Here is a 27396-nt window from a genome sequence, read left to right as displayed (position 1 = left end):
AAAGCCAATAAAAGTTTCTCTAAGTAATAGCTCTTCATGCCTCTTAGAGATGCTAGAGAAACAGTGAGCAGTGTTAATAGATATCAGGTGTAGATAAGCCTTGGCATTTCTATAGATGAAACAGAAATACTTTGGTTTGTATTTACTCAAATTTCACTGAGGATCCAGCCAAAAATTGCAGCTAGAACTGTCTGGGAGAACAAGATGGCTGAGGTGGAAACTTTTAAGAATCATTTCCTCTCCTCAGTCTACATAAAATGAATGTGTCAGCAGAGGAAACAGTTGTAAATCCACATGCCATCATAATCTCAACCACCTCCTTAAAAGCGAGAGACACAAGCAAAAGACCCTGCCAGGAAACTTCACTGGGTGGGTACTCCTGTCATCAACTTTTGGGACTACGTTTGGCAGGAGCGATAGGAGAACCCCCAAAAGCCCCAAGACTGATCACAAACAATAACCAACTGAGTCTAATTCCCTGGTTCTGCTCTTATCTTTTTTTTCAAAAACAGGGACAAAACAGTGGTTTTTAAATGCTACCCATCACGTAAAGTTTTTCTCTAATCTATGTTGTCATTTTGTAAATCACAGGGTTAACAGGGTGAAGTAGTTACCATTATTTACCCAAATGTAAGACAACCCAATAATTAGATTCAGTATGTGGAAAATTTATGAATGTATTATAGTTTTCCATGTATGGAATCTAATTACTGAAGGATCATATTTTTTGCCCTGCCCTCAACTATTGCAGGTATTTAGGGGAGAGGTGATGAGGGAGGCAGCAGTGGGGCAGGTGGTAGGGGACAGAGAGTAAGGGGAGGTAGTAGTGGGGCATATGGGAGGGCAGGCAGTGGGAAGCAGGTGGTAGGGGGGCAGCCAGTGAAAGAAGCAAGCACTTTGCTCACTGCTGCCTGTCCCCCTCCCCAACTCCACTTACCACTCAATTGTCCCTGCCCCTCCCCTGCACCACAGCCCCAAGCTGCCCCAATTCTCCCTTCCTCTCCTCCCCCCTCCATGCTGGTTCTGCCACCTACAAACTCAGGTCCCTGCTCCCCCTTCTTCCCAACTCCCATCTCCTCCTCCTCCAGAAGTCTCTCCCCACTGCCTACCCCCAACCTTGCTCTGCACTCACATCTCCAGGCCCATCCCCAGCAGAGCCCTCTAGCATCAGGCATGTGAAGCCAGCACAGCTGCTTGGTAGCAGGGAGGGAGGAGGCAGGGGAGGGGCATGGAGCAGACATGGGAGGACAGGGATGCCAGATAGGGGGAAGGGGACTAGAGGCTGCGGGGGAGAATCCAACCCCAACCAAGTTTGGGGCTGGAGCAGCAGCTGCCACTGTCGCCACCCCCCAGCACCTTTCTGCCTCATGCTAGATTCCAAAATAGAGGGTTCGCCCCACCACATTAAATGGGAGGAAAAACCTCATTTTCTAATCGATAAATAAGCAACAATAAACAATATACTAAATTATTATAAAAGTATATATAATGTCATATTCAACCCTGCCCTAGCATTTTGGGTGCAGTAATGGCATTCAGCCATTCTCCCATCCTATGTTCAGATCAAGCACGTACATTTAACAGTAGATAAAACTAATGCTTTAATGGGGATTATTCCTTACTGCTCATGACACCAGTGCTAAGTAGAAGTTAAACATTTTGCCAAGGTTTCAAGTAGAGTTATAAAGCAAAGGGACACTAAGCAACTGCAGGCCTGTTGAACCCTAGCATATTTTGAACAATAATTGAGGGCTAAATTCTATTCCACCCATTAAGAACCTAAGTTCTTAATGGATGGAATAGGATCCCTAAAAGCGATTTTGCATCTCTGAAAACCATTAACAGAAAAGGTGGATGGGTTCTTACTACCTGCAACTGTCTCAATACTGAGATGAAAGCACATTACTAAAGCATCACATGCATTAGCAGTTTTCAGAAATCTGAGGATTGCATTTAGGCACAAATATCTAAATGGCTTTTAAGCATCTACTAGGTGGAACAGGACCTGGTCCTAACTGTCTATTTCACTTTGTTTTAAGAACTGAACATGGTGAATGGGGTAGGTTTAACTGCAGTCAGTGACCCTAACTCGGTACATTACTGAAGCATGTATTGAACTTAAATAGGGTTACACATGTGCTTAAACTTAATGTGATGACTTCTACACTTGAAAGGTAGGTGGCTTAAGCTCCTTGCCAGGTGAGAACCAAGTTTACTGATAGCACAGGAAAATAATAAAACCACTGAGACTCTAGAATGAGTTACCTTGTAAGAAGAAACTGGGAATTCTGGATAGTCTGCTGACTGTTTTCTGTGTTAGATGTGTTGGTTGTTGCTGTAGATTGTGTAATTGTGGTGGTGACGCTACTCGTATTGGTGCGCCTGGTTGCATTGCGTGCAGTCTCCAGCTGTTGTCGTGCTGCCTGTGCGTGTTGTCGTTCTAACTGCAGTTGCATCTGCAGCTGCTGTAACTGAGAAGCAGAAGGGCCAGAGGAATTGAGCTGTCCTCCTGCAGAACGTCTCACCCCCGATAACTGAGATAAAAGCTCTGCCAGTGAAGAGGAGAAAAAGCACCACAATGAAACCTGCTTCAAAAGTACACATACTTCCCAAGCATCAGTGCATTACTTCTGCCTTTCCAAAATACTTCAAAATTTATTAAATGCTTATATATGGTCAATGGGAGGGGCAGGGGGTGGGCATGGGGCTTTGCAAGAACAGTCGCACTCGAGAATCTCTTTATGGTCAAGAAATTCAAAGTCTGAAACCTTACAAACAACTAAGAAGAAAGGGCACTTCCTATGTATGAAGGACTGGTCCCGAGGTGAATACATGGGCTGCCTATTTCTTAAAGAGTTATCTTCTAATCAAGGCAGCTGTCGCCTTGGCAACCACTTCATTTTTGGCTGAAGTCAGTGCCTTGTCTCTCTCTAAACAAATGCACTTTATTCCCATGGTATTCAAGATGGAAGTTGTGTTGTAGAGAAAAATTAAAGTGACACTGCCAACACTTCTGTCAGATATTTTTGGAGAAGATTTGATTCAGAAAACATTTTTCAAATACTGTACGCTACTTAAGTTCTGTCGGGAACAAAAACCAAAGGCTTTGTTTTTCCAACTCTGTGCCTTCTCTCAGATTGACCTAATAAAGGTACCAACTCCCAGATATACGGAGAGGGTCTAACTAAATGAAGACTTGTCTGGCTTTGGGCAGGGGTCACGCAATCTTTTCAACTGAGGAGGAGTATAGAGCAAGTTTTATCTACATCAAAAATAATCTAAAAATAAAGTTTTAGTAGTAAAGTCTGGTTCTGTGTATTACTATAGAACTTATTCTGCCTTCCAAACCTTTGTGGGCACTGCTGGATTAGCTGTGTTTGGTTTGGGAAGGGAGCAGGAAAAATGGAGGAAGAAGTTTTGCCACACATTTTTCAATCTTCCCTTTAAAATAATTACCACTGCAGCTTAATATTATTGGTCACGTTGACTTTTTCACCCCACTTTTCTTTTGGTCACATTCAAGATTATGACTCCCAAAGTTAAACTTCCCTGCCTGGGTGCTGCAGAATGCACAAGCTCTGTGCGAGGAGCTTGCCAAATACCAGCAGCCAGCGGGCAAATAATGCAATCCTACTCAGCACAGCTATGCTTACCAAGATTAGTACTACCACTAGCAATAATTAAAGTTTAATTTCACTTTAATCACTGACCAGCCCCGTGAGAGAATTTATCTTATGATAAACATGAGCAACAGAATTTTAAAACTTTATTTACCAGTAGATTAAAAATAATAAAAACCAAAAAAGCCCCAAAGAACTTGTTCTAGCCCCTCATGTAAGTTTTGGTTTACAAGTGTTTTAGATGAACTCCGTGACCATTACTGGCAGAATGCATGCCTTCACTCCACTTCTATAGCCCTACTTAGCCACCACAAGCTGCTGCCACTATTCTTTTCATGAACTGTACTGAAATATTACAGTGTAATTTGGCTGTGCACAAATTGCTGATTGTCCAGCAAATGGAAACAAAACTGAACGGCAGAACAAAGACCCTAATAAAAAAAGAAAAAAGACAGTTATTACTATATTGCACTATATTTACTATTTGGGATACAGTTTCAGGTATGTATCTGTTATACTGACAGATGTTTCCCTCTTATCTACAACCATTTCAATGTAGGCATTGAAACACCTACAATCTAGATCAGCATTTCTCAACCCATGGGCCACGACCCAAAAGTAGGTCACAAGAATATATGAAAGGGTCATGAACAAGCTTTAAAAATAGATCAATGAACTCTGAAAATGGATTCTCCTTTAAAGGAGAAAAACATGGGAAACCAAGTTCCAGCCTGCAAGGGGTTGCTTGGGGCCCCCCATGCCCTCTGCTCCATACACTAGGGGGCTGGAGCCTGGGGGCAGTGCATTGGGAGTGAGGGGCACTGGGTCGGGACTGGCCATCCATGTTTACAAATAGGTCCTGGTCAAAAAGGTTGAGAACCACTGATCTAGATGTTATACCTACAAGATAGGCTCACATAACAAAGCAGCAGCAGGTTGACAATAATTTCATGGCTTTTGCTAGTTTGTTTCAACCACTGCTACATTTTTGCCAGTATTTTTTTTATATTTAAACAAATATGGCAACGTGTCTTTTAACTATTCATTTTAAGCTAGTTCCAGTCAAGGTTAATTCAAACTACTTATACACGTCATGAACACCAGAAAACTAAAGATACTCCTGACTTGAGGGGGAAGACATAGCTGGCAGTCTAATAGGGAAGAGAGATGCAGAAGGCAGGACAAAATGCCCACACATTCATAAGGACTATTTTGTGGCCTACCTAGACCTTAGCTGCAGTAATTTGTCTGCTCATATGGACCGTAGGCAGGTTATCACTTCAACAGCTCTTTCAACCCACTGCAAGCAACCACTAAGTGAAGTAAAAGGTAAAGGCCTTCAGCCAAGGTGCACTGCACTCCCCTACACAAGAATGTGGCTTTCTTTTGAACTTTCCTTTGGCTTCTGGACCATTCAAATACTCACTCCCTGCCCCCAGTAGGGAGTCTTCTAGACAGATATAGATTAAGATAAGGAAGCTTGGAAAAAAAAGATTCATGCTGTCTACAATACAGTCTCCAAACCCCACACCTAAACAGGCATGGCATGGAAAAGATGCATGATCCTGTAAGTGCAAAATGCTGGCCACTTCTGGCTCTGCCCAGCTTTATACCTATCTGTGGACAGATGTAAACCATTGACACTGGAGTGCAAGTAGCATAAGCAACTGTAAGAGTTGCATCATTTCTACAGACATATGAACAAAACAAAGCCTTTTTTGTCAGTAACCATTTCCTGTAGCGTTAAAATGACAGCTATCTACCTCACTTATACCACTACAGGAGCATGTAGATGTAACAAGTACATCCCTACAACTGATGTCATACAGCCATTGCTTTCTGCATAGATCCAATATATCTAGTCTCCCCAAAAGTACCTATATACATGTGAAATGTACTAGATTCAGGACCCACTGAGACTGAGGTAGAAAATGGAGTTCTGAAACTTTGAACAGGTGGCCTGTGGGAATGAGACCAGAACCCTCTGGTATTAAAGCATAAGCCAAAAAAAATGTTTTAAGTTCAGAAGTTCCTGGTTCAATCTTTGCAGACAACCCACCAAGGGCACTGTTACAAATACAGTGTTTGGCGTAATTTTAAGCTTTATAGATTTGAAAACATTGTACTCTCCTTTGGTTACGCAAATCCCTCTGAAAAAGCCACTCAGAAAACTGCATTTGTTCAGACAAGCAAAGTCAAGACAAGGTTGTGATTCTCTCAACATGGGTTCTGACCTGTTTCTCCAAACAGATTCCCCTGAGATACTAGCTAGGCTGCATTTCACATACACCATATTTGTGCCATAACATACTTCCCAGGAGCTAATTTGATCACTTTTACTAGCTAATGGGACAAGTGTAACAGCATCAAATCAAGAGAAAGAGCGGTGACCAGTCTGCCATTCGGGTGCCCAAGGACGTACGGGATTGCCTCATATGGCTTTCAACTGTACCTTCCAATTAGGTACTCACATCAATTTAAACCTTCTCCCCGGGGCAAGCAGTACACACATACCTCTAAACAAATCAGACATAGGAAAAAGCTGGGCAATCGTTATGTTGGATGTTACAACTAAGTGTGGAGAAACACTGCAAAAGAAAAACAACGCAGACTGATTCTTACCAGCTATAGGATCCATGGCTTCCCTATTGCTTGGAGAATATGAACTCTGCGAAGATGAAAGCCCACCAGTGGAACTGCTAGTAAAGTGCATGTTTGATCTACGTGCGCGAGGACCCCCCAATCCCCGGCCTGGGTGAAACATTCTACGAACATGCCGAACACCACTGGATTCATCGTAACCAGACAGTTAAGAAAACATGAAGTTATTTGATAAAGAGTATTAAACAGCAAAAGTCTGAACAGTATGGCTGGGGGAAGGGAAGAGGTACAAACCAGATGCTTCCTACCAAAAGCTGTGTTTCAGCCTGCCTATTGTTACGGCGTGCTCACAGATGTTTGCACCACTGCTATTAACGTCATGATCTCTCCTTGCTCTTCCAAGAGTTGTCTTCCATGATTCTAATGATGTGACTATAGCGATGGAAGCTGGCTCCTGAACGAAGTCCTAAAATAGGATAGTGTCCCCTCTTCTGCCCATGGTTTTAGGAGCCTCAACCGAGCAGGGAGGAACCACCAGTGATAAACATCTATGTTCAGACCCACAGGTCATAACATAAATGCAATAGACTTGGTGGAGATATAGCAAAGCTGGTGAAGGGCGAGGAGAAGAAGGGCAGAGAATATTTATCCTATTCTAATCAAACACCTCACTCACCTCTATGAAGCTTATTTCAGTGTGTGTCTGATGCAACAAACTCTAACAAATAAAGCCACAGCCTTTTTTTCAACATTGGTCATGACACTCATGACACACACACACACAGGCTGCAGTGCATTTAAATTATGACATTTCATTCTTCTTTAGCTCTACTTAATGTCAAGTTCCTCCAACAACTGAATGACGTGGCAGTTGTAACATGCAAGTAGAACCGAGATGCCACTACCTGCTTGGTACAATTAAAGTAGCTATTACTATTAGAGGTAACAGCCTTGTCTTGTTTTCTTGACTGAGAAAAGGATATTAAATCTCTAGGAGCTCTGTGTTCCAGTGTAAGATGAGCTGCAAAGTCATCTGTGACATGATTAGGATCCCCTCCAGGTAATGCTGCACATATTGGACAGATCTGAAATGACAGTCAGAAAAACAAGTTTAACGTTTACACATAAACAATACAATGCACTTACCGGTTTGGGCCAATCTCTTAATGTTAACTACCTTAATTTAAAAATCAAGTTTAATTGCTGTAGGTAGGTAGCCAGCCACAGGAAGAATGCAGTGAAGTGCTCAAAGAAAAACAAATTTCAAAATCAGTTTTTAAAAGCTACTTTTCCCCCTTTTCATTAGTTTTTAATGACACACCGAACACCCAGAGTAAAATTTGCTTTCAAATTCTGACTAACTCCCCAGTTTCCAAGCCATTTGCTGTATGCTAATTTGTATGCAGAGGGGAAAGGCTTGCTTTCACTCAGTGTTACGGTATAACCTCATAACTCCGGCATGCTCAGGACCAGGCACCCGCTGGAAATTGGAAAATTCTGGATTTTTAAAACCAGAGCAGCAGCTGCATGTGGAGCAGGGTGCTGGATGGCAGTGGCAGCCGCCATGTGCAAGCTTCCCCCTCTGTGACCAGGGGAGCAGAGGGGGAAGCTTAAAACGTATCAGATTTTTGAGAATTCCGGATTCTTGATATTGGGATTTATGAGGTTATACCGTACTAACTGCTTTGGTGCACCAGCCCAGTGACATCCACAGCTTCATTCAGTGCTCTTGGAAGGCACAAGCACTTTCCCATTCATTCTGCAGGAAGGATACAAAAGAAGATATGGATATTCATTAGCTATCACTGATACCATTTGAAGAAGTATCCTCCCTAAGATAGCATTAGAGGCAAGAAAAGAACCACCTCATATGCCTCTGCTTCTAGAGTAGCATTTGCAGGCTGCTCCATACTGCACCCTTCAAAGCGAGGAGCCTGCAAGAACACTTCCATTCAGCCCAAAAGAGTGGTATAGCTCGGGTCCAACTATTTACTATCCTTTTTCATCACACCTCCTCTCGTCTTTCTGGGGCTGCCCTGAAGGTGGCAGCAGCCCAGTTTTTGGAGCTGTTGCTCTGCACAAAGACATGTAGGGCACTGGAAGATGTTATATTTGTTACAGGTTAGATGCAACTTTTGCACGACAAATCTTAACATTCCAGATGTTAAAGGAATTTATCCCAAGATAAAGAGGCACATCTACCACAAAGAAGTTGCTGGTTGAAACAGCAACTTCTTTGGGATATAAATGTATTCCATGACAATTTTAATATCTGGCCAGTTACAGAGAGCAAGCCAGGGCATTCCCAGATCCTCTACTATCCCTGAATGCACTACTCTGTCCCCAAGAGCAATTCAGAGGCAGTAGTAAGCCATGAATTTCAATCTAGAGGATAAGAGCATGCACTTCATCTCCAGCCCTGGCTGGAACAAAGGCTACGGTACTGAGTTAGTCTAGATCTATTCTGAGCATAGAAAGAGGGTCCAGGAAGCAAATGGACCAATAACGCTACAGCTTTGCAGTAATAGCACAAATTGGGATTGGCAAAGGGAGGGCTGAGGGGTGGAGGGGAAGAGGGAGAAGGGGTGACAGGATGCTTTTTTCTATCTTAAGAAAATACAAGGATGTTTTTGCATCTTTTTTTAAATTTCAGAAACATACAAATATTCTGAACAGACTAATACAAGATGTTTTAATGGCTGACTATGGATCTGTCCTCTCAACTGAGCACTCACTCTCTTGGACTTGTAATTTCACTCTCTGTTCTAAACTTTTCTTCCCAAATTTCCTATTGTAGAAGAAACAGTAAACCTAAAAAAGTGTGAACAAAGCAAGCAAAGGTATTTTAAAGTGCCTTGTTTACAGTAGTGCTAGCAACACTGGGAAACTTTAGGAAAAGTCCAGTGTAGACAGAACTAAAGGAGACCTGAACTGTTAATGAAAACATGAAGAGAGGACACAGGTCCCATTTATACACCATGAAGAAAAAAATGGACAAAGCTACACTGCCCTGTCTGGGCAGGTCACCTGTAATCACTAGTCTGATATGTTTGTTTACCTGCCAAAATATCCACATTTCAGAGCAAAATGGGACTGAGGAACTGACCTAAAAAAAATTCAAAAAACAGTTTGCAGGGCAGTAATTATAAAATTTGGTGGCAAGTAAATTGTGCTCCCCTGCTGTTAAATTTCTGAATCCAGGGAGAGTCCCATGGGCCAAACAACATGGCTCTAAACTGAGTACATGGGCAGAGCGGGGCCAATCAAGATGGTACAGAGCAGCCCGATCCTGGTGCCCAATTCCACTTCTCCTACCCTACCTTCTTACTCACACCAGATTGAGCCAAAACATTGAGCACCACTGAATTAAGACTATTGCTTTTGGGGATTATATGCTGACTAGAGAGGTAGTTAGTGATGTGAATCTGAAGTCAAGAAGAAGGCAGGGCAGGGTGGCACTTTATAGGCAAACTTGTTTACAGAAACGCAATATATTTACTAAGTTACGTCTAGGCTAGCCTGCTTCATGCTATTCCTATATACCTGTGGGGGAAGAAGGGGGGACAGAAAGCAATATAATTAATAGCAAAACTGGGATAAGGAAAAAGTTCTGCTTAGGAAAATGTTACATTAACATCATCATCATCATCATAAAGATGGCATGCCATTGTCCCAAAAGCTTGAAAGAGAGGCAAAAATTACAAGGTGGCATGACTGGGCATATAACTAGAATACTGGGGGTGGGGGGAGGGAAGGGAAATAAAATAACAGAGTAAATAAAAAGCCCATAAATTCATGTACAGCAGGCTTAGCAGCTGAGTGACACCATGTCTAGTGATGATGGCAACTATTATTCTCCAGCCAAGTTTATCTAACAAGCTATAGTGTGAGTCACTAGAGAACTAACAGGAGCGGACACTCAGAAAGTAACAATAAAACACAGACATGCGCTACTCAGTTTACTAAAATGCTGTCATAAAAATAGCCCCTATTTTCCTAATAAAGAAGTACTTCCCAAAACAACACAACAAACAAGAAAAGTGATCAAATGAAACAGCAGGAAGAGAGCATTTAAAACACCAATACTTAAAACTCATCAGCCATCTTCAGATGCACAGGTAAGATAATCGTGGAAAATAATCATCCTTGACCATGAGGGACTGCCGAAGAAAGAAGACTGAAAACTAAACAGGAATTATGTAGAATGGTCTTTTGCACCCAAAAGGTAATAGATTTTTATATAAAAAAGAGGAATTATTCACATCTTGCAATAAATGTGGCAAAGTGCTTGTAAACTTATACAAAAACTATTATAACATCAAACAAGGATGACACTAATAAAATCACCAGTTAACGCAACACTCTGGAATTTCTATCAACAGTTGCAGAGTCTTGAAAACATGGAGCCAGCATGAGAGAGTTTGTCTAGAAGTTACAATTCCTCAGCAGGCAGAAAAAAAAAAGTCAGAGTACTCTGAATGGAATTCAAGAAACAAATAAAGCCAAGTAAGTTCAGGGGCAGCATGGAGATATGACTTGACCACGTGTTTTTGCTACCACTGCCTCAATATTTCGATCAGATGCATAAATTAGTCCAGATAACAGAAAACTTAGCACTTACAAGTAACAAATCTTTGGTGTTTCTCTTTCAAGGAAGATCAGAACAGGGACCATGCACCTCTTCTGTCCCACTTTTCCTCCAGTGTAAGTAGCATTCTTGCCAATGTGTTTACGAAGAGAACTGCACCTCACAATTAAGACATACAGGTGGGTCCATTTTGCTACCTGCCTTCTGTATACATGGATGGGGACTGAAAGCATCATTTCTTAGAACCAACAAAGAAAAGTCTGCATCTCCTTTAAACATTGATTCTGAGAACTCTGGATTTTGACCATGGATGAGTCAATTTTATTCAGCTACAGCTGCAGCAACAACAGCTAACTTCATGTCAGTCAGAGCCTTCTGCACTCCCAGGAGGGATGGAATAAAACTGCCCTTTATGATCTGCATTAGCTACTTAAGTCCTGACCACTGCCTTTTGATCACCTTCATCTACAGCAGGAGTCAAAATGGCAATTGCTGCTACAATACTGAAGCTATCACCAAAATCTGCAGCACATGGATACCCTTGGGAATTTGCATGATCTTAATTTTGAACAAGTAATTCCTCTCACCCAGATACAAACATCTCTTCAATTAAAATTAGCTCTCACTAAACTTAAAAATGTAATAAGAATTCCACTCATCAGAAATCTAAATATGTTGAGAGAAATTTTCCAAAACTACTCCACAAAAAATAAACTGATAAAGCAAACATTTCACTAAGACTATTTTATCTCCCCTATGCAACTTCCTTAAGCTCAGTTATTAAAAATACTTCAGGATCCGGCTATCCTACAGTTACTATACATCTGGATTTTCCCAGACATGTTTTCTATTTGGGTCCTCGGATTTCCATCTGGGCTTTTTTTTTAAAATATGAACCAGTGTCCAGGATTTTGCTCTTCTCAGCATCAATGTTTTTCCCAGCACTTCCTACCTTGCCTTAGCAAGGATCTGACTGGGGCTGGGAGTAGCAGGGGGAGGGCAATTAGAGGCAGGGGGCAACACAGGTCAATCCACACAGCAGCCAGGCAGGGTGGTAGGAGCAGCCCAGGATACAGGGAAGTCTATCGGGAGCAGGGGTTGGAGGGTCAGGCCTTGGGTGTGTGTCCACATCTACATGAGATGCTGAATGCACAGTTGTTACTGCACAATAATTTAGTACTTGCATACACAAGTATGAAGTATCCCTGAACGGCTTCTTGGTGATGTTGACTGAGCGGCAGTTTGTTAACACTTCATGCCATGTGATGCTACAGTGCAGTAATAATGAACTACTGCACAGTCAGCATCTCATATAGACATGACCCAGCTGTGCGAGAGACACAGAGACAGAGAGAGGCCTGCCGACACTGAAGGAAGTCATCTGGGTGCTAGGGCTGGAGCAAGGCAGGAGGAGAGGCGCGAAGGTGTCTGCCTCTCCAGGGGGAAGGCGGTAGGGGGCCCTTCAGGGGCAGTGGGGAGCTATGTGGCTGGGTTGGCAACACTGGGGCTGGTGCCTTCCTTGCAGAGGCAGGGCACCCACCCCCCATATGGTCCATAGCTCCCCAGCCCCTCAGGGCCCTCCTGGAACAGCTGCCTCCGCCCCACCCCCCATGCAGTGCAGTTTGGCCCCAACTGCCAGGCTCCTGAAGCTGCCTGTGCCCCATCCTGTGGGCCCAGCCCAGCACAGTATGGTGCATCTTCAGGCAGCTCTGGGTCATTTGGGCTGTCACCCGGAGCCCCACACCACTCACGGGGACCGCATGTCATGCCAGGCCAGATCCTGCCTGCACGGGCTCCATGCACCGTCAGGCTGGGCTGGTTCCATGCACACAGGACCAAGCCCAGCGTGACATGCAGTCCCCATGAGCAGCACAGGGTCCTGGGCTGCTTGGGCTGTCACCCGGAGCTGCATGGCACCGCACCAGACCCACACAATGAAGCACAGGCAGAGCCAGGTGCCAGGCAGCTGAGGCTGAGCTGCGCTGCCCCACACCGTGCAGGAGGGCTGTTCCAGGAGGGCCCAAGCACCCCAATGGCTGCTGCTGCTGCAGGTAAGCCTTGGGCCCTGTGGGGGGAGGGCAGTCCTTCAGCTGTGCAATTTGTGCCACTCCTATTTGAACTGTGGCAAGTTCACATGCCTGCATATGTGGACGCACCAAATAGGATTTCTTCTTGTTAAACTGAATTTAATCAACTGCTGTAAGAATTTACAGTTATGGGTAAAATAATCATATTATAACCCTGGCTTAAGAGTCAGAAAGCTATTCAGTATGAAACATCTTTGACTACCATATCTATTTTACAACCTAACTCAAGGTCAATATCTAAGCAAAAATAACTGTTTCAAACCCTAGGCCCATAAGAAAGTATTATAGCTGTGAATTCTTTCTTCAATAACATGCCTATGCTTTTCTTTTTTAAAGAAACAATGGCACTTCCAAAATCCCCTTACAATGAAAAGACTTTGCATCATGCTAGATTAGCTATTTACTGACATTTTGTGTAATCAAATTAAAATAAATACTTTCCATACTGTAGATGAAAATATCCTCCTCCAACACAAGCTCAAAACAAAGACATGAAAAAAGAAATACCAGAAGCTGATCTGGTAACAACGAAGAAATTTAATTTTCAGAGAAGTCTAGAACCTGGAACTTGCACTGAAATCAGTGGAGCAGCAGGTGCCAAACACCACAAAGTAGACTTCAAAGTTAGTGATCAAATAAAGAATTTTAAACACAGTTCCAATTTGAAAAACTAGAAAGTATCACTGACATCAAGTGGCAGGTATCAAGAACTACAATACAAAATCCACCATAGAAAGGAATTTAAGAAGGGGGGAGAGAGGAGGAGGTGGGGGTCAACTGCTATCATGTTATTTAAAAATGGAAGTTTGAATTAAACCTAGGGAGGTGAGGAGGAGAATGGGAGGAGATTAAAAAAAGGGGGATATGCATCCAGGGGTGTATCTGTGGCAGGTAGGGAAGCTTGCTACTCACTGGTACAGGGGGACTGTAATCCTGAGCTCCCCATGTACTGGCAATAAGGCACAATGGGATCTGATGGCTCAGTCCCAAGCCATGCCTCCTGCCAGGCATGTGTGGCATGGCAGAAAACACAATTGAGAGGATTGTGCATCAGATCCCATGGCACTTTTACTTGCCTGTTTGTCAGGGGCCACAGTGAAGTATTGGAGGCACCGTCATGATATGCAGAAGACAAGATTTTGTTTTACAAATCTAAGTAAAAAATGTACATTTAATTGTAATGACAACAGACTAATGACACAATATCATTAGAGTATTTTGATTATTTTTTGCCTAGTTTGTTGGGTTTTTTTAAATTGTATATGTTGTAAAATGCCAAAAGGTTGCAACGTTCTTCCAAACATGGAGAAGGACTAAAACAAAGGAATCAAAAGAGAGCAAAAACATTAAGATGATGAGTCATTCCTCTACCATGTATTGGATGGGAAGTAATCCTTTCAAGCTTTCACGTTTTTCATATCAATCTCCAACAGCCAAAAGTAGAACTGGACAACTCTTAACTAGGTTCACTACACCACATGTTCCTGAAGTGTGAGCAGCATCTGCACATGAATCTAACAATGACATCCTGTTCTGGAGAGAGCACCTTGCCCGTCTAGTTGCTGAGAGACCTTAACCTGGAACTGCTGATAACTAGTATCGCTGAAGATAGGAAACACAGGAAGAGAAAAGGTCTCCTGGGCCAATGAGTACACGACCCCTGCGCATCTGTGGCCTACAGTTAGTCAAAAGAATCCACAACACCAGCACTTTTAGCCTTTACTACTACAAGGAACAAGATCTGAAAACTGTCTAGTACAGCAATAATTTTTTTAATGAGGAAATGTAAAACACAGCCATGAGCTTTTATAAAATAGAAGTTACTTAGATCTCATCAGTTCCTAACTGTTTAATGGCTACACACGAGCTTTTAATTCCTAAATATCATAACAAAGGTCAAGTACAAGCCATTTATAGAGGCAAAGACTAACTGCAAATTGTCCTTGAACCCAAGCATACTCTCCTCTATGTAACAGTGCAGTGCTCTTCCCCCATATTCAAAAAAAGTTCAGACCTGGCAGCATCCTCTGGCTTAGGTGACTGTCACACCTAGTTGTGATGGCTTTGTGAGATCAGATGCTTATTAATGCCAAGCAGAAACAGAACAGGTCCCCAGTACTCTATTACAACTGAACAGTAAGAGTTGTTGTGAACTGACTGTTACAGCGGAAACCACCGGGAAATCAAGCGACCAGGGGATGGAGGGAAAGCAAACCACATCACATGACCCATGCAGCCTACTGCTGTAGTTTTCAGAATCATGCAATAAAATACGCGACTAGCCAAGTCCCAGGTTCCTCAGCTGGATCTAATGATTGTTCCTCAATGGCGAAGGGCCACAATAGCCTCATCGCAGCCAGAACAAATCTTGTTAAAACATGATGCACAAATATAGGAATCTCAAGAGTATCCACGTGGAAAATTCTTTTCTGCCATGGCTTTTTTTCCCCCCCATACAGTATCATTTCTCCTGTGGAAGTGGGGGGAGAAATCTGAAATGTGCTGGTCTCGCTGCTTTGACAAAGGGAATGTCACGGTTAGGTCAGTCAGAACACTAGGTAATAGAAGCTCAGAGGAAGAAGCTCCCTCATTAAATATTTCTGTTATTGTTATCAGTTCTTCCATATTAATTGTAACATCTGTTTTAATATCAACATATATTGTTGACATGCACAAGTTTTATCAATTTCTGAAGTACTTATGCAAATACAATGCTAGGTGCATTGAAAATCAGAATGTTTAAAATCAAGCTCTTACAAATCAGCTGTACATCCTTTTTGAACTCCCAGTTCCACAAAAGGATAACTTCACAGCTATTCCAGTCCATAGGATGGGCAGCAGGCTGGTTTGGCAGCAAAGCAGCCAGGGTCCATTAGCATCAGGAAGATTCTAAATGACTCCAAATACATATGAAAAACCTCCAAAGAAAGATCATCTTTAATATCTGGAACAAGAAAACTTTGGGCCCCCAAAAAACTGAAGTCCCATTATATAAAGTATTTCTAGAATGTATTTGCATTGTGCAAATATTCAGCAATTTCTAAACTGTCCTTAAAGAAAAAGGCAATTTTATCTTTTCCAAAACATACTTACCAGCAGCATAAACTGAGAGAACACTGTCTCAAGCTAATATAACATGTTTAAATTTGCTGCTCCAGTACCCCAATCAACTTAATGCCAAAGCTCAGCTGAAATCACCTAAATACTAGCACTGTTAAAAAGAATTTCTAAATATGAAATGGAGAAAGAAAAGAAAAAGAAAAGAAAACGAACGAACAAATGACTACCCAAGAATTAGACACAACACTGATTACAACATTTAAGCTGCCGAGTTGACTGTTATTGGATTTAAGTAATCCAAAATTTAAGTTTCCAACAGTAATGGTGACTTGGTCTTTTTGTACATATGCAATTAAATTACCTATGAAAAAATCTGCACTGCATTTCAATTTACAAATATTGCCATCTCAAGCTTGGTTACTTAACACACACACACACCTCTAAAAAAAACTTCAAGAAAATAAAATGACAGGAATTCACATTTTGTAATAAATACACAGTAATGCTTTAATTATGTTAATATATTTTCACTATAATTAACAGGTAATACTGCTTCTACCTACCACTTCTGTTGATGTTTCTGCATGTTCAGAAGTAACATGTTCTTGAAGAGATGTTTCCGTATAACCCATTTTTCCACAATAAGGACAAGTAAAAGACTGTGGCTGCTCTACAGAGAAAGCTTCTCCACCATAGTACAAATCTGGAAGAGAAAATTTGTGAGTAGATTTTATTCATGAAGAAGAATGGTCCACTACTCCTATATATATATTACTTTAACGCCCATGTATATATTCACTCTGTCAATTAGTCATTTGTTAAAATGCCATTTGACCTCAGACACTAACAGGTTATTTTGTTTAAAATGAAACCAGACAGTGATATTCATGAAGTTGTTCAGTTAATTAAACGTTCAAAGGAGTACATGTGTTGCACTTCATTTTGTATATGTAACAACACCAAAACGGCAATATGCATTGTTTTTGGGCAGAGTGCAACCTTGACTTGTAAGTTGTTGGTGTGTCAGGGGCAGACAGCAGGGGAGCCACAAGGGGTGTGATCCTTGTTGTGTGAGCAACCCTGGCCCCTCCCCTGCCATCTGCCCAAGACACACATGCCAAGCAAAATGCCTGTGTGCGCCATGCTCTGGCACACGTGCCAGGGATTGCCTACCCCCTACCAAAACTTCTAAGTATCCACTAACTGCAAGTATCACATGTGCTACTTTGTTTCATTTACATTGACTACTCAAAAATTTTTCCCCACCACGACAACTGTTACTCCTTCTACAAGCTCATCCACGGTGGAAACATCAACGTGGATAGCTCTCAAGGCACATTAATGGTATTTTAAACATTAAGCTCTTAAGCCAGCTCCCAGCAAATCTATACGGAACAGTATTTTAAAAAAATCTCATCTACACCAACATTTCCTTTTTCTGAACCACTACTGTGAATCATTGTTAGAAATAATGGAAAACACTACAACAGTGATTTTCAACCTTTCAGATTCAAGGGACCTCTTGGAAAATGCCAGTTCTTAGTTTGCACTCTGTTTTTGACTAGGAAAAAATAATAGAGCAATTCTTCTGTTACAAAGAACTCAGAAGAACAAAAGCAGCTGAGAATGGACAGGTACCTGCATTATAGTGTTTTTTGCACCTTCTGAAAATGCAACCCCTGATCCAGAGCAGCGTTTTCTATTGTTTCTACAGTCATATAAAAAGGGCATTTCTTTAGTCATACAAAAGAGCATTACTCATACCAATAGCAAATCTCACTCTCCAAATTTAGCACATCCATGCAATCTCACTGCAGGACTCAAATCCTTGTCCAGGTGGTCACTGGACCATTTATGACCAATAACTGGCAGTTATAGGATGTGTGCACACCCTTGAGCTCAGTATTTCAAGGGCAATGGCAAGATCCAGCAGCCTCTTCTAATGGTCCTTCTATTCCTGTCAGCTTCAAGAAGCCATGTTGGTAGGTAGGCTACTAAGTAGAGTTAAGAAGATACGATAAGTATAATACAAGCAATAAATAGATCTTCACTCCATCCTGCATCTGAACTGGCAAATAAGATTCTAGGTAGGCAAGCTGGAGCCTTTGTGGAAGCTAACAAGATCCCTATGAAGGTCAACACCTGAGCAAGGGACAATACATTTACCTTCACTTAGTCTCAGACTGAAAGATGTGAAAAAAGAGCAAGCAATTCTCCCATTAGCAAACTTCTGGGCTCTCAAACTGTCAATCCACTAGCAGCCACTGACAATGTAGTTGAACAAGAAACACAACCAAAGAATGTGGCTTCTAACCCAAAAGCAATACCGTTGACTGGCACTAGGACACTGCTTACCTGAACCAGAAATACTTAGTGTTTTAACCTTTTTAAGATATTCAATAGGCATTTAGAAGGCCAACTTCCTCAATTCAGTAGAGCGATCCGACAGCAGGGATTATGCCACCCAGCAACAGAAGAGATTGGCTTTTTCTTAGTAACCTGTTCAAACTTGCAATGATCTAGAAAAGGCACAGGTCACAAGTTCCTCCAGAATACAAAAATGAAGTTCTGTGCTTTGTTAAGTTTCTAGTTCTACCTCCCTACTTCCTGTTAACATCTTTTTCCCCCGTCACAGGGGGAAAGTAATCTCATATTTCCCCCCACCTCTGGGAGTAATCCCTAAAAAGAAAAATTTGGCCAGCAATTATGTGACCACAACTACCTGATACTCTAGATGCTTAAGATTTATTCTGTAAGGACAAATATCTTCCCAACATATACAATTTACCTGGACTATGTGCCTCCAGGTGTCAAAAGCAACCTTCCTAGCTTCAAACACTTCCCACTTGCAACTGGAAACCCCAAAAAGCCCAGATGTATGGGTGTGTTGGGGGGGGGGGGGGGGAAGGGGAAGGGGAAGGGACAGGTAACACCACTACCACCTAATCCCTTCCTTGGGACATGCTATAAGGAATCATGTTTTTCTTGGCTGACTCCAGCAAATAAATCCCAAATGAGAGGGCAAAGCTGCTTATGGATTATCAGAGTGATAGCCGTTCTCATCAAAGGACCTGGTTTGGAGAAAAGGATTAAAGTAGTCACAGACAACCTCATCAAACAAATAAAGACTGAGACACCTCCAAGGATATGAGATCTTCCTCCTCTAGGAGAGTTCAAAAATCCTTGTCAAGTGTTAAAAATAGGCCCAAATTCTAAAGAAAGAACAATCCCAAAGAGCCCTTCACTTCTTCGGTGGCAATGTCAGAAAGAAATACCCATCTCAATGCCTCCTTCCAAAAAAGGCCAATGGCACAAAAAGATAAAGCATCACAGGGACAAGACAACTAGTGTATGCCATACACAGAGATTAAACCATGGAGCTGTCAAAGCAGTAGCTGTGGTTCCCAAGATGTTCCCATGCAGCAAAGCCAATGAAGAATGGACTCGCATAGGCATCAACAAACTTGAATATCACTGAAATTCAGTCTCAAAACAGCACCACTAATTCTATCCTGGGAGAGATTTTCTTATGCAACTCCAGAATCATCTATACAATACCAAGGGATGACAGTTAGAGAGTGTGTAATGGAGAAAAAAAAAAGGTTTCTCATGGACCATAAAGGAAAATCTCTCCCACTTAGGAAACAGAGTACAGTCCTGAACATATCTGAATTATCCACCACTCAAAAGAAAACCATCTCCTGGGTCCATACAACTCAATGGGTGGCCCAACACTCTGTCCTTACCAAAAGCAATATGCTTTCAGTAAATCAGGCGTGGGCAACTCACAGCACACATCACAACTGTCACAGGCAGATGCTGTGTGTAGCAAGTAAATCCCAGGCGCTCAGTAAAGGGAGATGCCAGGATGAAATCACCTTCATTCCATCTCCTACATGCACTGCTGAATCTTCCTCAGACTCATATAACACCACACCTTCTTCTATACCTCTCCTTAAGCTTGCGACTACATTGTTGTATTTGCACACCACATTAACTACCCACTGAATTGGAAATCCTATTGAAATTTGGAACGGAGCCCATTCAGGGGGGGGGGGGCTGCCTGCTGTGGGCTTGGGCTCCCCACCCTGCTGCCCTCCCCCGGGACCTCCCCAGCACAAGCCCATTCAACTCTTCCCCCTGTTCATCCATACGGGGGCCTCAGTACCTCCCCCCACTAGACTTACCTGTGGGAGCTGCTCTCCAGGCTGCCTGGCAGCCATGTGCCCCCTGCCTGACTGCCACCCTTCTGCTCCCCCCAGCTCCTTGCAGGCTGGAACTCTGCCAGCCTGCAGAGAACTCTTTGCAAAAGAGCAAAATCTGCACGTTTCTCTGTTAAAATGAAAAATCTGCATTTTTTTCCAGGTAACATAACTATAGGCTCCAGGACCCACTTGCCATAGCTCTTTCAGAGGATACATTCACTGAGCCCTTAACAGCTAGAGGAAATATGGGAACGCGGAACCTGTAGAGCTGTGCAACAGAGGTCATCTTTTTTTTCTGCCACAGTTTGACTACTGTCCTAGTAGGATATACTGTAGTTGACCAAAGAAGGATCCTTCTTTCCACTTATACCCCTCTGGTGCACTGACATCCTGCAATCTTTTCTAGGTTGCAAATTATAAGATGGTCAAGGTTTACAGCTCTTCAGAATCCTGCTTAAATAAGCCTATAACACCTTCTTCACCAAGAAAAAAGGAAGCAGTTGTTGCTCGCCACTACTTTAGAGAGAATAACTAGTCCAATTTGGGGGGAAAACAAAAGAAACCAGATAATGGATTAGTATTAGTTTGATTATCCATATTCTCATTTCAAACTAAATTAGGCTTTCAGAAAAAAGCCTGGAAGTACCCCATCCCACTCTCTGTGCTTATGAAATGTTGGAAGGACATTAATTAATAAGAGAGCAGAAAGTTAGAACTTGCTCAAAAAGAAGGTTCATGAAGGCACTCAAGAGTAGACTTTAATCCTTAGGGGGTTGTGCAAACCAGACCTTTGCCTCAAGTCCACTGACTCTGGGAACCATACTTCTGATTTAATCTCAGTCAGAATAATCAAGCTTGCCTTACAGCTACAGACTGTATTTGGTTCATTTTTAAAGATTTAACTAGGTCATTTTGAAGAACAGCTAAGAGAGGTCAGCAAGCAGAGAGGAAATACCCTAGGACTGCTCTCACAGAACCAGCCTGTAAGCAGATATCACAACAATTATAGCATTCTCCCTCTTCATCTACTGTTAAGATGGTATTTTACTTTGTTTGTACGTCAAAGGGGAATTTTATATTTTCTTATATATACTAGAATTTTATTTTTTCTTTTTTCTTTTCCTATTTGCAATCATACATGCATGTGGATAAAATTGATATTGTACAGATATTAGTTACTAGTATGTTACTTTTGACCCCCCCAACACAGAATCATTAAAAAAACCCCACAAGATTATCAAATCCTACACTATCCTCAAGGCAGAGGATCACCCCCCATCTTAAATACTTGGTCTTTTCTAACACTGACCACAGAATTTTATTAAAATAAGTAAAACTGCACTATCCTCAAAGCCAGTGTTTGTTTCACTGCAATGTTCAGCTAACACTTTTCACCAACCTTCTTGTCTAGCTTTTTCCTAAGGACTGAAAGAAACATGCATATCTTTAAGTATTTGCTTGTTAATATTTTTACCATTATGAAAGCTATTTAGTAAGAAAACTTCACCACTCAACTAGATCTAATCTTTTAGCTTCAATGAGGGTTTTGTTCATCGCGATTCATTTGAGTTATTAAATTCTAAAACGTGAAAATTCCTGTTCAATTTGTATAGGACCCGTCTCCGAATTTTCTCCTTTAACTGAAAGCTCTGGTGAATGCACTAGATGCAGCACTATCCTATTCTGAGACCTTTCAGAAAATACAGTTCTTTGAATGGGTTCCTTCAAGTAATTCTTCAATATTTAATATTCCACCTTTTATTTCAAGTCCTGGCCTATGCTGAGCTTGAATACATACAAATCCAAAACAGACCTTTGTTTAACAATCACTCCAGCTTTCATTTTTAAGGCCCTGTTGTCCAAAGTGTCCTTTTCTAAGGTCCTCAAGTTGTCAGCTACTATTTGGAATTTCCCTGGTACACACACTGCAACATTTTCATAGTGCCTAGAAGCACTAACGGTAGACCAGGATCTCACCATGCTTGACAACAATATGTTAATCTCATTACACGTACAATCTCTGACACTTCAGGAATCTGTCTAAATCTTTTATTTTCAATGATACAATGCATGGCTTGTTTATCAAAAGCTTGAAGGTATCCAAGACCCTGCAAACAGGCTTCTTCCTTTGTGAAACTGTTGCATGGCCATATGGAGACAATGCGAACTAGTGGCAGAACACTGGACTAAGACTCTGGAAAATCAATTTAATTCTCTTCTCTGTCACTAGCTATTTGGACAAAACACTGTCTGTGCCTCAATTTCTTCATTTGTAAAATGGGAACAAAGATAATGACCTCTGCAAAGTGCTTTTATCATACTGAGATACCATATCAGGATTTAATGATTCATTTCAAGTATGGCTTTGACTTGTGGGCATTATTCTTTGTATCTCTTTACTATTCATCATTTCCAAGAACAACAGATGGGACCACTACAGCATATACTTTGTTTAAAGGCAATTGAAACTGTTGGTTTAAACTTAAATGTTTTAACCTGCATTTGATGCACTCCAAATTGAGCATTCTACAGTGCTGTGAAGATATGTGCCCCTGGAGTGCTTCAAAATGGTTGTGAATGCAAGCAGTGACTGTAGTCTCCGGCCAGGCATTTGGAGAGCAAGCATGCTTGCACGCATCAGCTTGCAGTCCTTGAAGGTTCCTGAGGGCAATGGACCATTCACTGACTGTCCACCCCACTCTCCTTCCCCCTCTCACAAAGCAGTTTGGGATGGCAGATGATCACTGCTTGGTGCAGATGTTTCAGAAAGCACTTCAAAATGAAGCACTTAAAGGATGTTAGGTTTTTTTGAGGATCATTTCTGAAGTGATTCTTTGGGCAGGAACACTGGTACACTCTCTGTATGGAGTGTTGAATAGCACATCTGTGCTTGGCCATATCAACTTCTACTTCCTTCAGTAACAACAGAATCTTACTTGTTTTCCTCTGGAAAATGTATAGTATTCCTCTAACAACAAATAGATACTTTCAGAACAGCCATGCAGAAGGTGTGAATTTCACATTTCCAGGATGCAGTTAAACTTGCCAGAATCTGTTAAATGGATCTACAAAGAGTTGCACTATTTCACAAGGGGAAAAAGAAAGCTTTTCTCATAACTGCTTCATCAAGCTTTTTTGCGCTGTTCATATATGGATGTGACCATGCCATCCATTTTTTACTTCATTTGGGGAGCACCAGAATTATCATGTTCTAGCCTATGCTAAGCACATAAAGTGCATCTATCTTTTTCCTATAGATTCTGCAATGGTTTTTGCTAAACTTGACCATTTTTCAATCATCATCCTCCAGACTTCATTTAAACGTTTTGTGACCTCTCTCTCCATGGATTTTTTTTTTTGCTGTAAAAGTTACCTGGACTGGCCCCAATCAGGAAAAAAGCCGTCAAACATGTACACCTCATCTTGTCATTTGTGCAGAATTTTGGGTTTAGTTTCTCTCCCTACTTCAGGCCACTGAGAATAAACGTGAACTTATTTAAAAGGGCCAAAGCTCATCTCTTTAAAAAAAAAAAAAAAAAGTTCTTTTGATTTTAAAAAAAATTGTTTATAAGTTTATCTATGGACACACTTCCTTGGAAGTGGAAACAGCTCTATACTGATGAGCTGCTCCCCTTCACCTTTGACTTCAGAAAACTCAGGGCCTTCAGCCCTGCCCAGCCCAGGTGTGGGGGCTAGCCTGGGCTGTGGCATGTGTGGCCAGTCCCACTGCTCCCAGGTGCACAGCAGAGCTGGGGCAGCATGGCAGCCAGACTCAGCTTCCTGGCAGCAGCAGCTCCTTCTGGATGCTGCTGCCAGTATCACTGCCATTCCTGGCCCCAGCTCCACTGCTCAGGCACTCCAGCCCATCTGCCCCACACCCAGCACTGGACAAAACAGGCAGGCAGGCGGGCAGGGTCCCCATGGAACCTGTGAAAAGGGTGCGCTCAGAGGACGAATGGGATGGGGCTGCTGGTGGGCAGGGAGTTGTCTGGGAGCAGGATGGGCAGGCAAGGCACTGGAGCCAGGATCTCAGGGTGGTGACAGCACAGGGCTGGGGCCTGGTGCAAAGCCACAACCAGCTCCCTACGCACTTCTGTGATGGGCACTAGTTTTATGGGCAGGCATTTGGCGAGTGGATCACAGCTCTGTCCTGGGCCCCAGCCCTACACGATCATTACCCAGCAATCCTGGCCCCAGCTCCAGCCTCACCTGCCCATCCTGCTCCTGGACACCAGTCCCTGTCTGTCAGCAGCCCCATCCCATCCCATCCCATCTACCCAGCTGAGCCTGCCCTGCCTATGGGGGTCCTGGGATGGTCTCGATGGAAACCCTGCCACCTCTGTCTGGCACACATGGCAGTGAGTTTGGGATGGAGCAGCCTGGGCTGGAAAGGAATCAACTGTCTGCCCCCCTTCCCCTAGCTTACCAAAGTTTCTTAAGTGGCTCTCCAGGCCAAGTAATTGTCCACCCCTGTGCTAGCTGTATCCCCTGTTCCAGGATTAGACCAAATGTTAGGATTCTTCTGAAAGTCACATGTTTAAAATCCCAAAGATTAGAGTCTCTTGCGATGTTCTCCACAGCTTTTAAAAGGGTTGCCTCATTTTCTCCAAGCTTTTACACACTTTGGTAAAACTATGTTCTCTCCATATATTACATTACTTTCTGACTAGAAGTCTCATTAAAAGCTGAAGATTAGCATTTCCTTTCCACTTATTAACACTGGTTCTAAATGAGTTATTCTTCTAATACCAAACCACATGACACTAGTAAAAAAACAAAAACAACCCCCCCCAAAAACAGAGAAACTGGTTCTCTTCTTACCATAAAGAAACTTTTTTTCCCCTTTACAAATTGGACCAGAACTCTTCTAAACCTCTTCTGGTTTGCTTCCCTCCCAGTTTCATTGTAGGTGTTCTATCTTCCCCCTACCTGGATTCCTTGCACAGATTGAAAAAAGACCCTAATTCTTAAAACACTGCAGTGCATGTTAACTGAGAAGTGTTTGCTGATCATACACATTTCCAAAGACAATATATGTTTTTTAGCCTTATGTAAAAAAGATCATACAAAAATTAAATCAAATTAAACACAAAAACTTTACAAGAACAGAATTAGGCAATTTAAAATGATGTCACTCACCAAGCATAACCGAGTCCCCTTGCTTATGTGAATTATTTGGTCTTAATATGCATATGGTGCTCATATTAAAATATTAAATTATAAAAGTGCAACATACAAGAGAAATGGTTGCCATGGGAAACATAACTTAATTGTGTTTTTTAAAATGTAAACCATAATACTGAACTAATGTACTGCTGTATAATTGTCCCTTTTATTGGAAAATGAAAACTAACAACAAAAAACCCACAAAGGGGGAGAGGGGATTGGGAACTGTAAGGTGCCAATGCATTTGAATGTTTGTATGTTATGCTAAGCACATTTCAAGCTTTGGGAACCATGAGACTTTCCAGGACAACTGTTATGGAACTTTCAAGATATCAAAAGGGGCTAAGAAGTTGCACGGGGGATAGAGTAAGTGGTATTCTCCGGGAAGGTTGAGAAAGTGTCTTATCCAGAAATGCTATCTGCTGTCTATGAATACTTAATCTGCAAAGAATGCATGTAAGCAATATGCAGCTATCCACATTCACTTATCCATGCATTTTGGCTAATTTTATTTCTCAAACTTCACAGAAGCATGAGTTTTAAAATCAAGTCTATTTGTTGTTATTCATGTTCAAGAAAAGCAGATATTTTTGCTTAAAGCATAAAAAAAAAAATTTTGTTTTTTGTTGTTGGACAAAAGTCAACAGCTGAATGGAATTTCACCAAGTTTTATTAATAAAAATTCACTTGCAGGTTTAGAATAATAATGAAAAAAATAAGCCAAACTGTCAGAACCCCTAAAATCATAAAACAATTATTTATCATGAACGTACCTTTTCTCAGCCAAACAGAAGTGTTATAAATACCAAGCTGTACTTCAAGTCATCCCCACAGGGTAGAACTTATTACTAATCTGCCCACCAACCTAGTACTGCCACTGTTGTGTTAACATCCCCATAGCAACAGTCAAAATTTAAAGTTTATCCCCTTCCCATTGCTTTTAACTGATGGCATTCTTAATTAGAAGCACTGCCTTGTTCACATTCACTTAACACAACTATTCAAAAGTGTCCAAATTAAATTGTTTTTCTTCTGCTAAATCTACACAGGTATATTCAAATACCTAAAAAGATCATCTGTGTGTCAGCTGTCTTCTGTTTCTCCTTTCTCTTAAAACACACATCACATGTGAAAACCAAGGAAAATAAACTTGACTTTTTAAAGGAAAAAGTTCTTACTTAAAAAAACTTATATTCCGGCATACTACACTAAAAGAGTACTTCTAAGCAATACAGCAATGTCACTGTATTGAGTGTTTAATATAGCTCAAAAAATTAATCACAAGTTTAATGAGATACAATACTTACCAAAATCTACCCTTGTTAGTATGCACTGCATTGGATGGTCAGTTGTATGCCTTGTTGTTGTTGCACCACTTTCATAACAAGATGCACACAGATCGTAATCGTAGCAAATTAAACACTTGTATCTGCGACCTCGAAAATTTCCTTTTAAACATGCATCGCAGCTGACACCTGTAAACAAAGAAAACTGTTCATAAACGGTGGTAATTGCACTTTGTTTTGATGAGAGACTAGTTTGCTGCTATCCTCCTCATTCTGGAGAAACAACCAGTAAAAAGTGAAAACATAGTTAGGAAGGTTTTATGAAATTAAAAGACTACATGATTTACATCTTAAGTATATTACTCTTCAACCATAAAAAACGAACCTAGTGTTTAAAAAGAAAAATCTGAATTCTCCAAGTGCAACAAAAACAGTCAAACCTCCAATATACTAATCAGTTCAATCCTATAATCCTTTGTACATAACCTTAAAAACAGATGCACTTTAAATGCACTTGTTTCCAGAACACTGTCTGTTATGAAGCTTTGACCAAAATAATCGGAAGGTGTTAAAAGTCCCACACAACTGATGACGTGCTTGACCTGGATTGCATATTTAAAAAAAAAAAAATGGTTGGAATCCTGAAATCAACTGTTCTATTATCCAGGATCTTATTTTCAAACATTTCCACCATTTTGATGAAACAGAAAACGACAACCATCCTTGCAAAACAGAACAGAAGTAGGCACTAGAACCTATTTTAAGACTAAGGGGGGGGGGGGG

The 27396-nt window shown here is 41.6% G+C and overlaps 1 protein-coding gene across 1 annotated transcript in view; it reads right to left on the bottom strand.

The window, feature by feature from the left end:
- Positions 1-27396, bottom strand: part of KCMF1 (potassium channel modulatory factor 1) — a 56639-nt gene that overhangs the window by 8428 nt on the left and 20815 nt on the right. Inside the window, exons 3-7 of the mRNA XM_019518205.1 lie at positions 26635-26802; positions 16520-16659; positions 7205-7306; positions 6243-6417; positions 2266-2548 (exon numbers count right to left, since the gene is read on the bottom strand). Coding sequence (XP_019373750.1) covers positions 2266-2548; positions 6243-6417; positions 7205-7306; positions 16520-16659; positions 26635-26802 — 868 coding nt within the window. The remainder of the gene's footprint in view (positions 1-2265; positions 2549-6242; positions 6418-7204; positions 7307-16519; positions 16660-26634; positions 26803-27396) is intronic.

Source organism: Gavialis gangeticus, unplaced genomic scaffold, assembly GCF_001723915.1.
Source record: "Gavialis gangeticus isolate Ggan-Ray unplaced genomic scaffold, GavGan_comp1, whole genome shotgun sequence".
In the NCBI taxonomy this organism is placed as follows: Eukaryota; Metazoa; Chordata; order Crocodylia; family Gavialidae; genus Gavialis; species Gavialis gangeticus.
The sequence above is the reverse complement of the archived record's forward strand: the minus strand, read 5'-3'. Positions and strand labels throughout refer to the sequence as shown.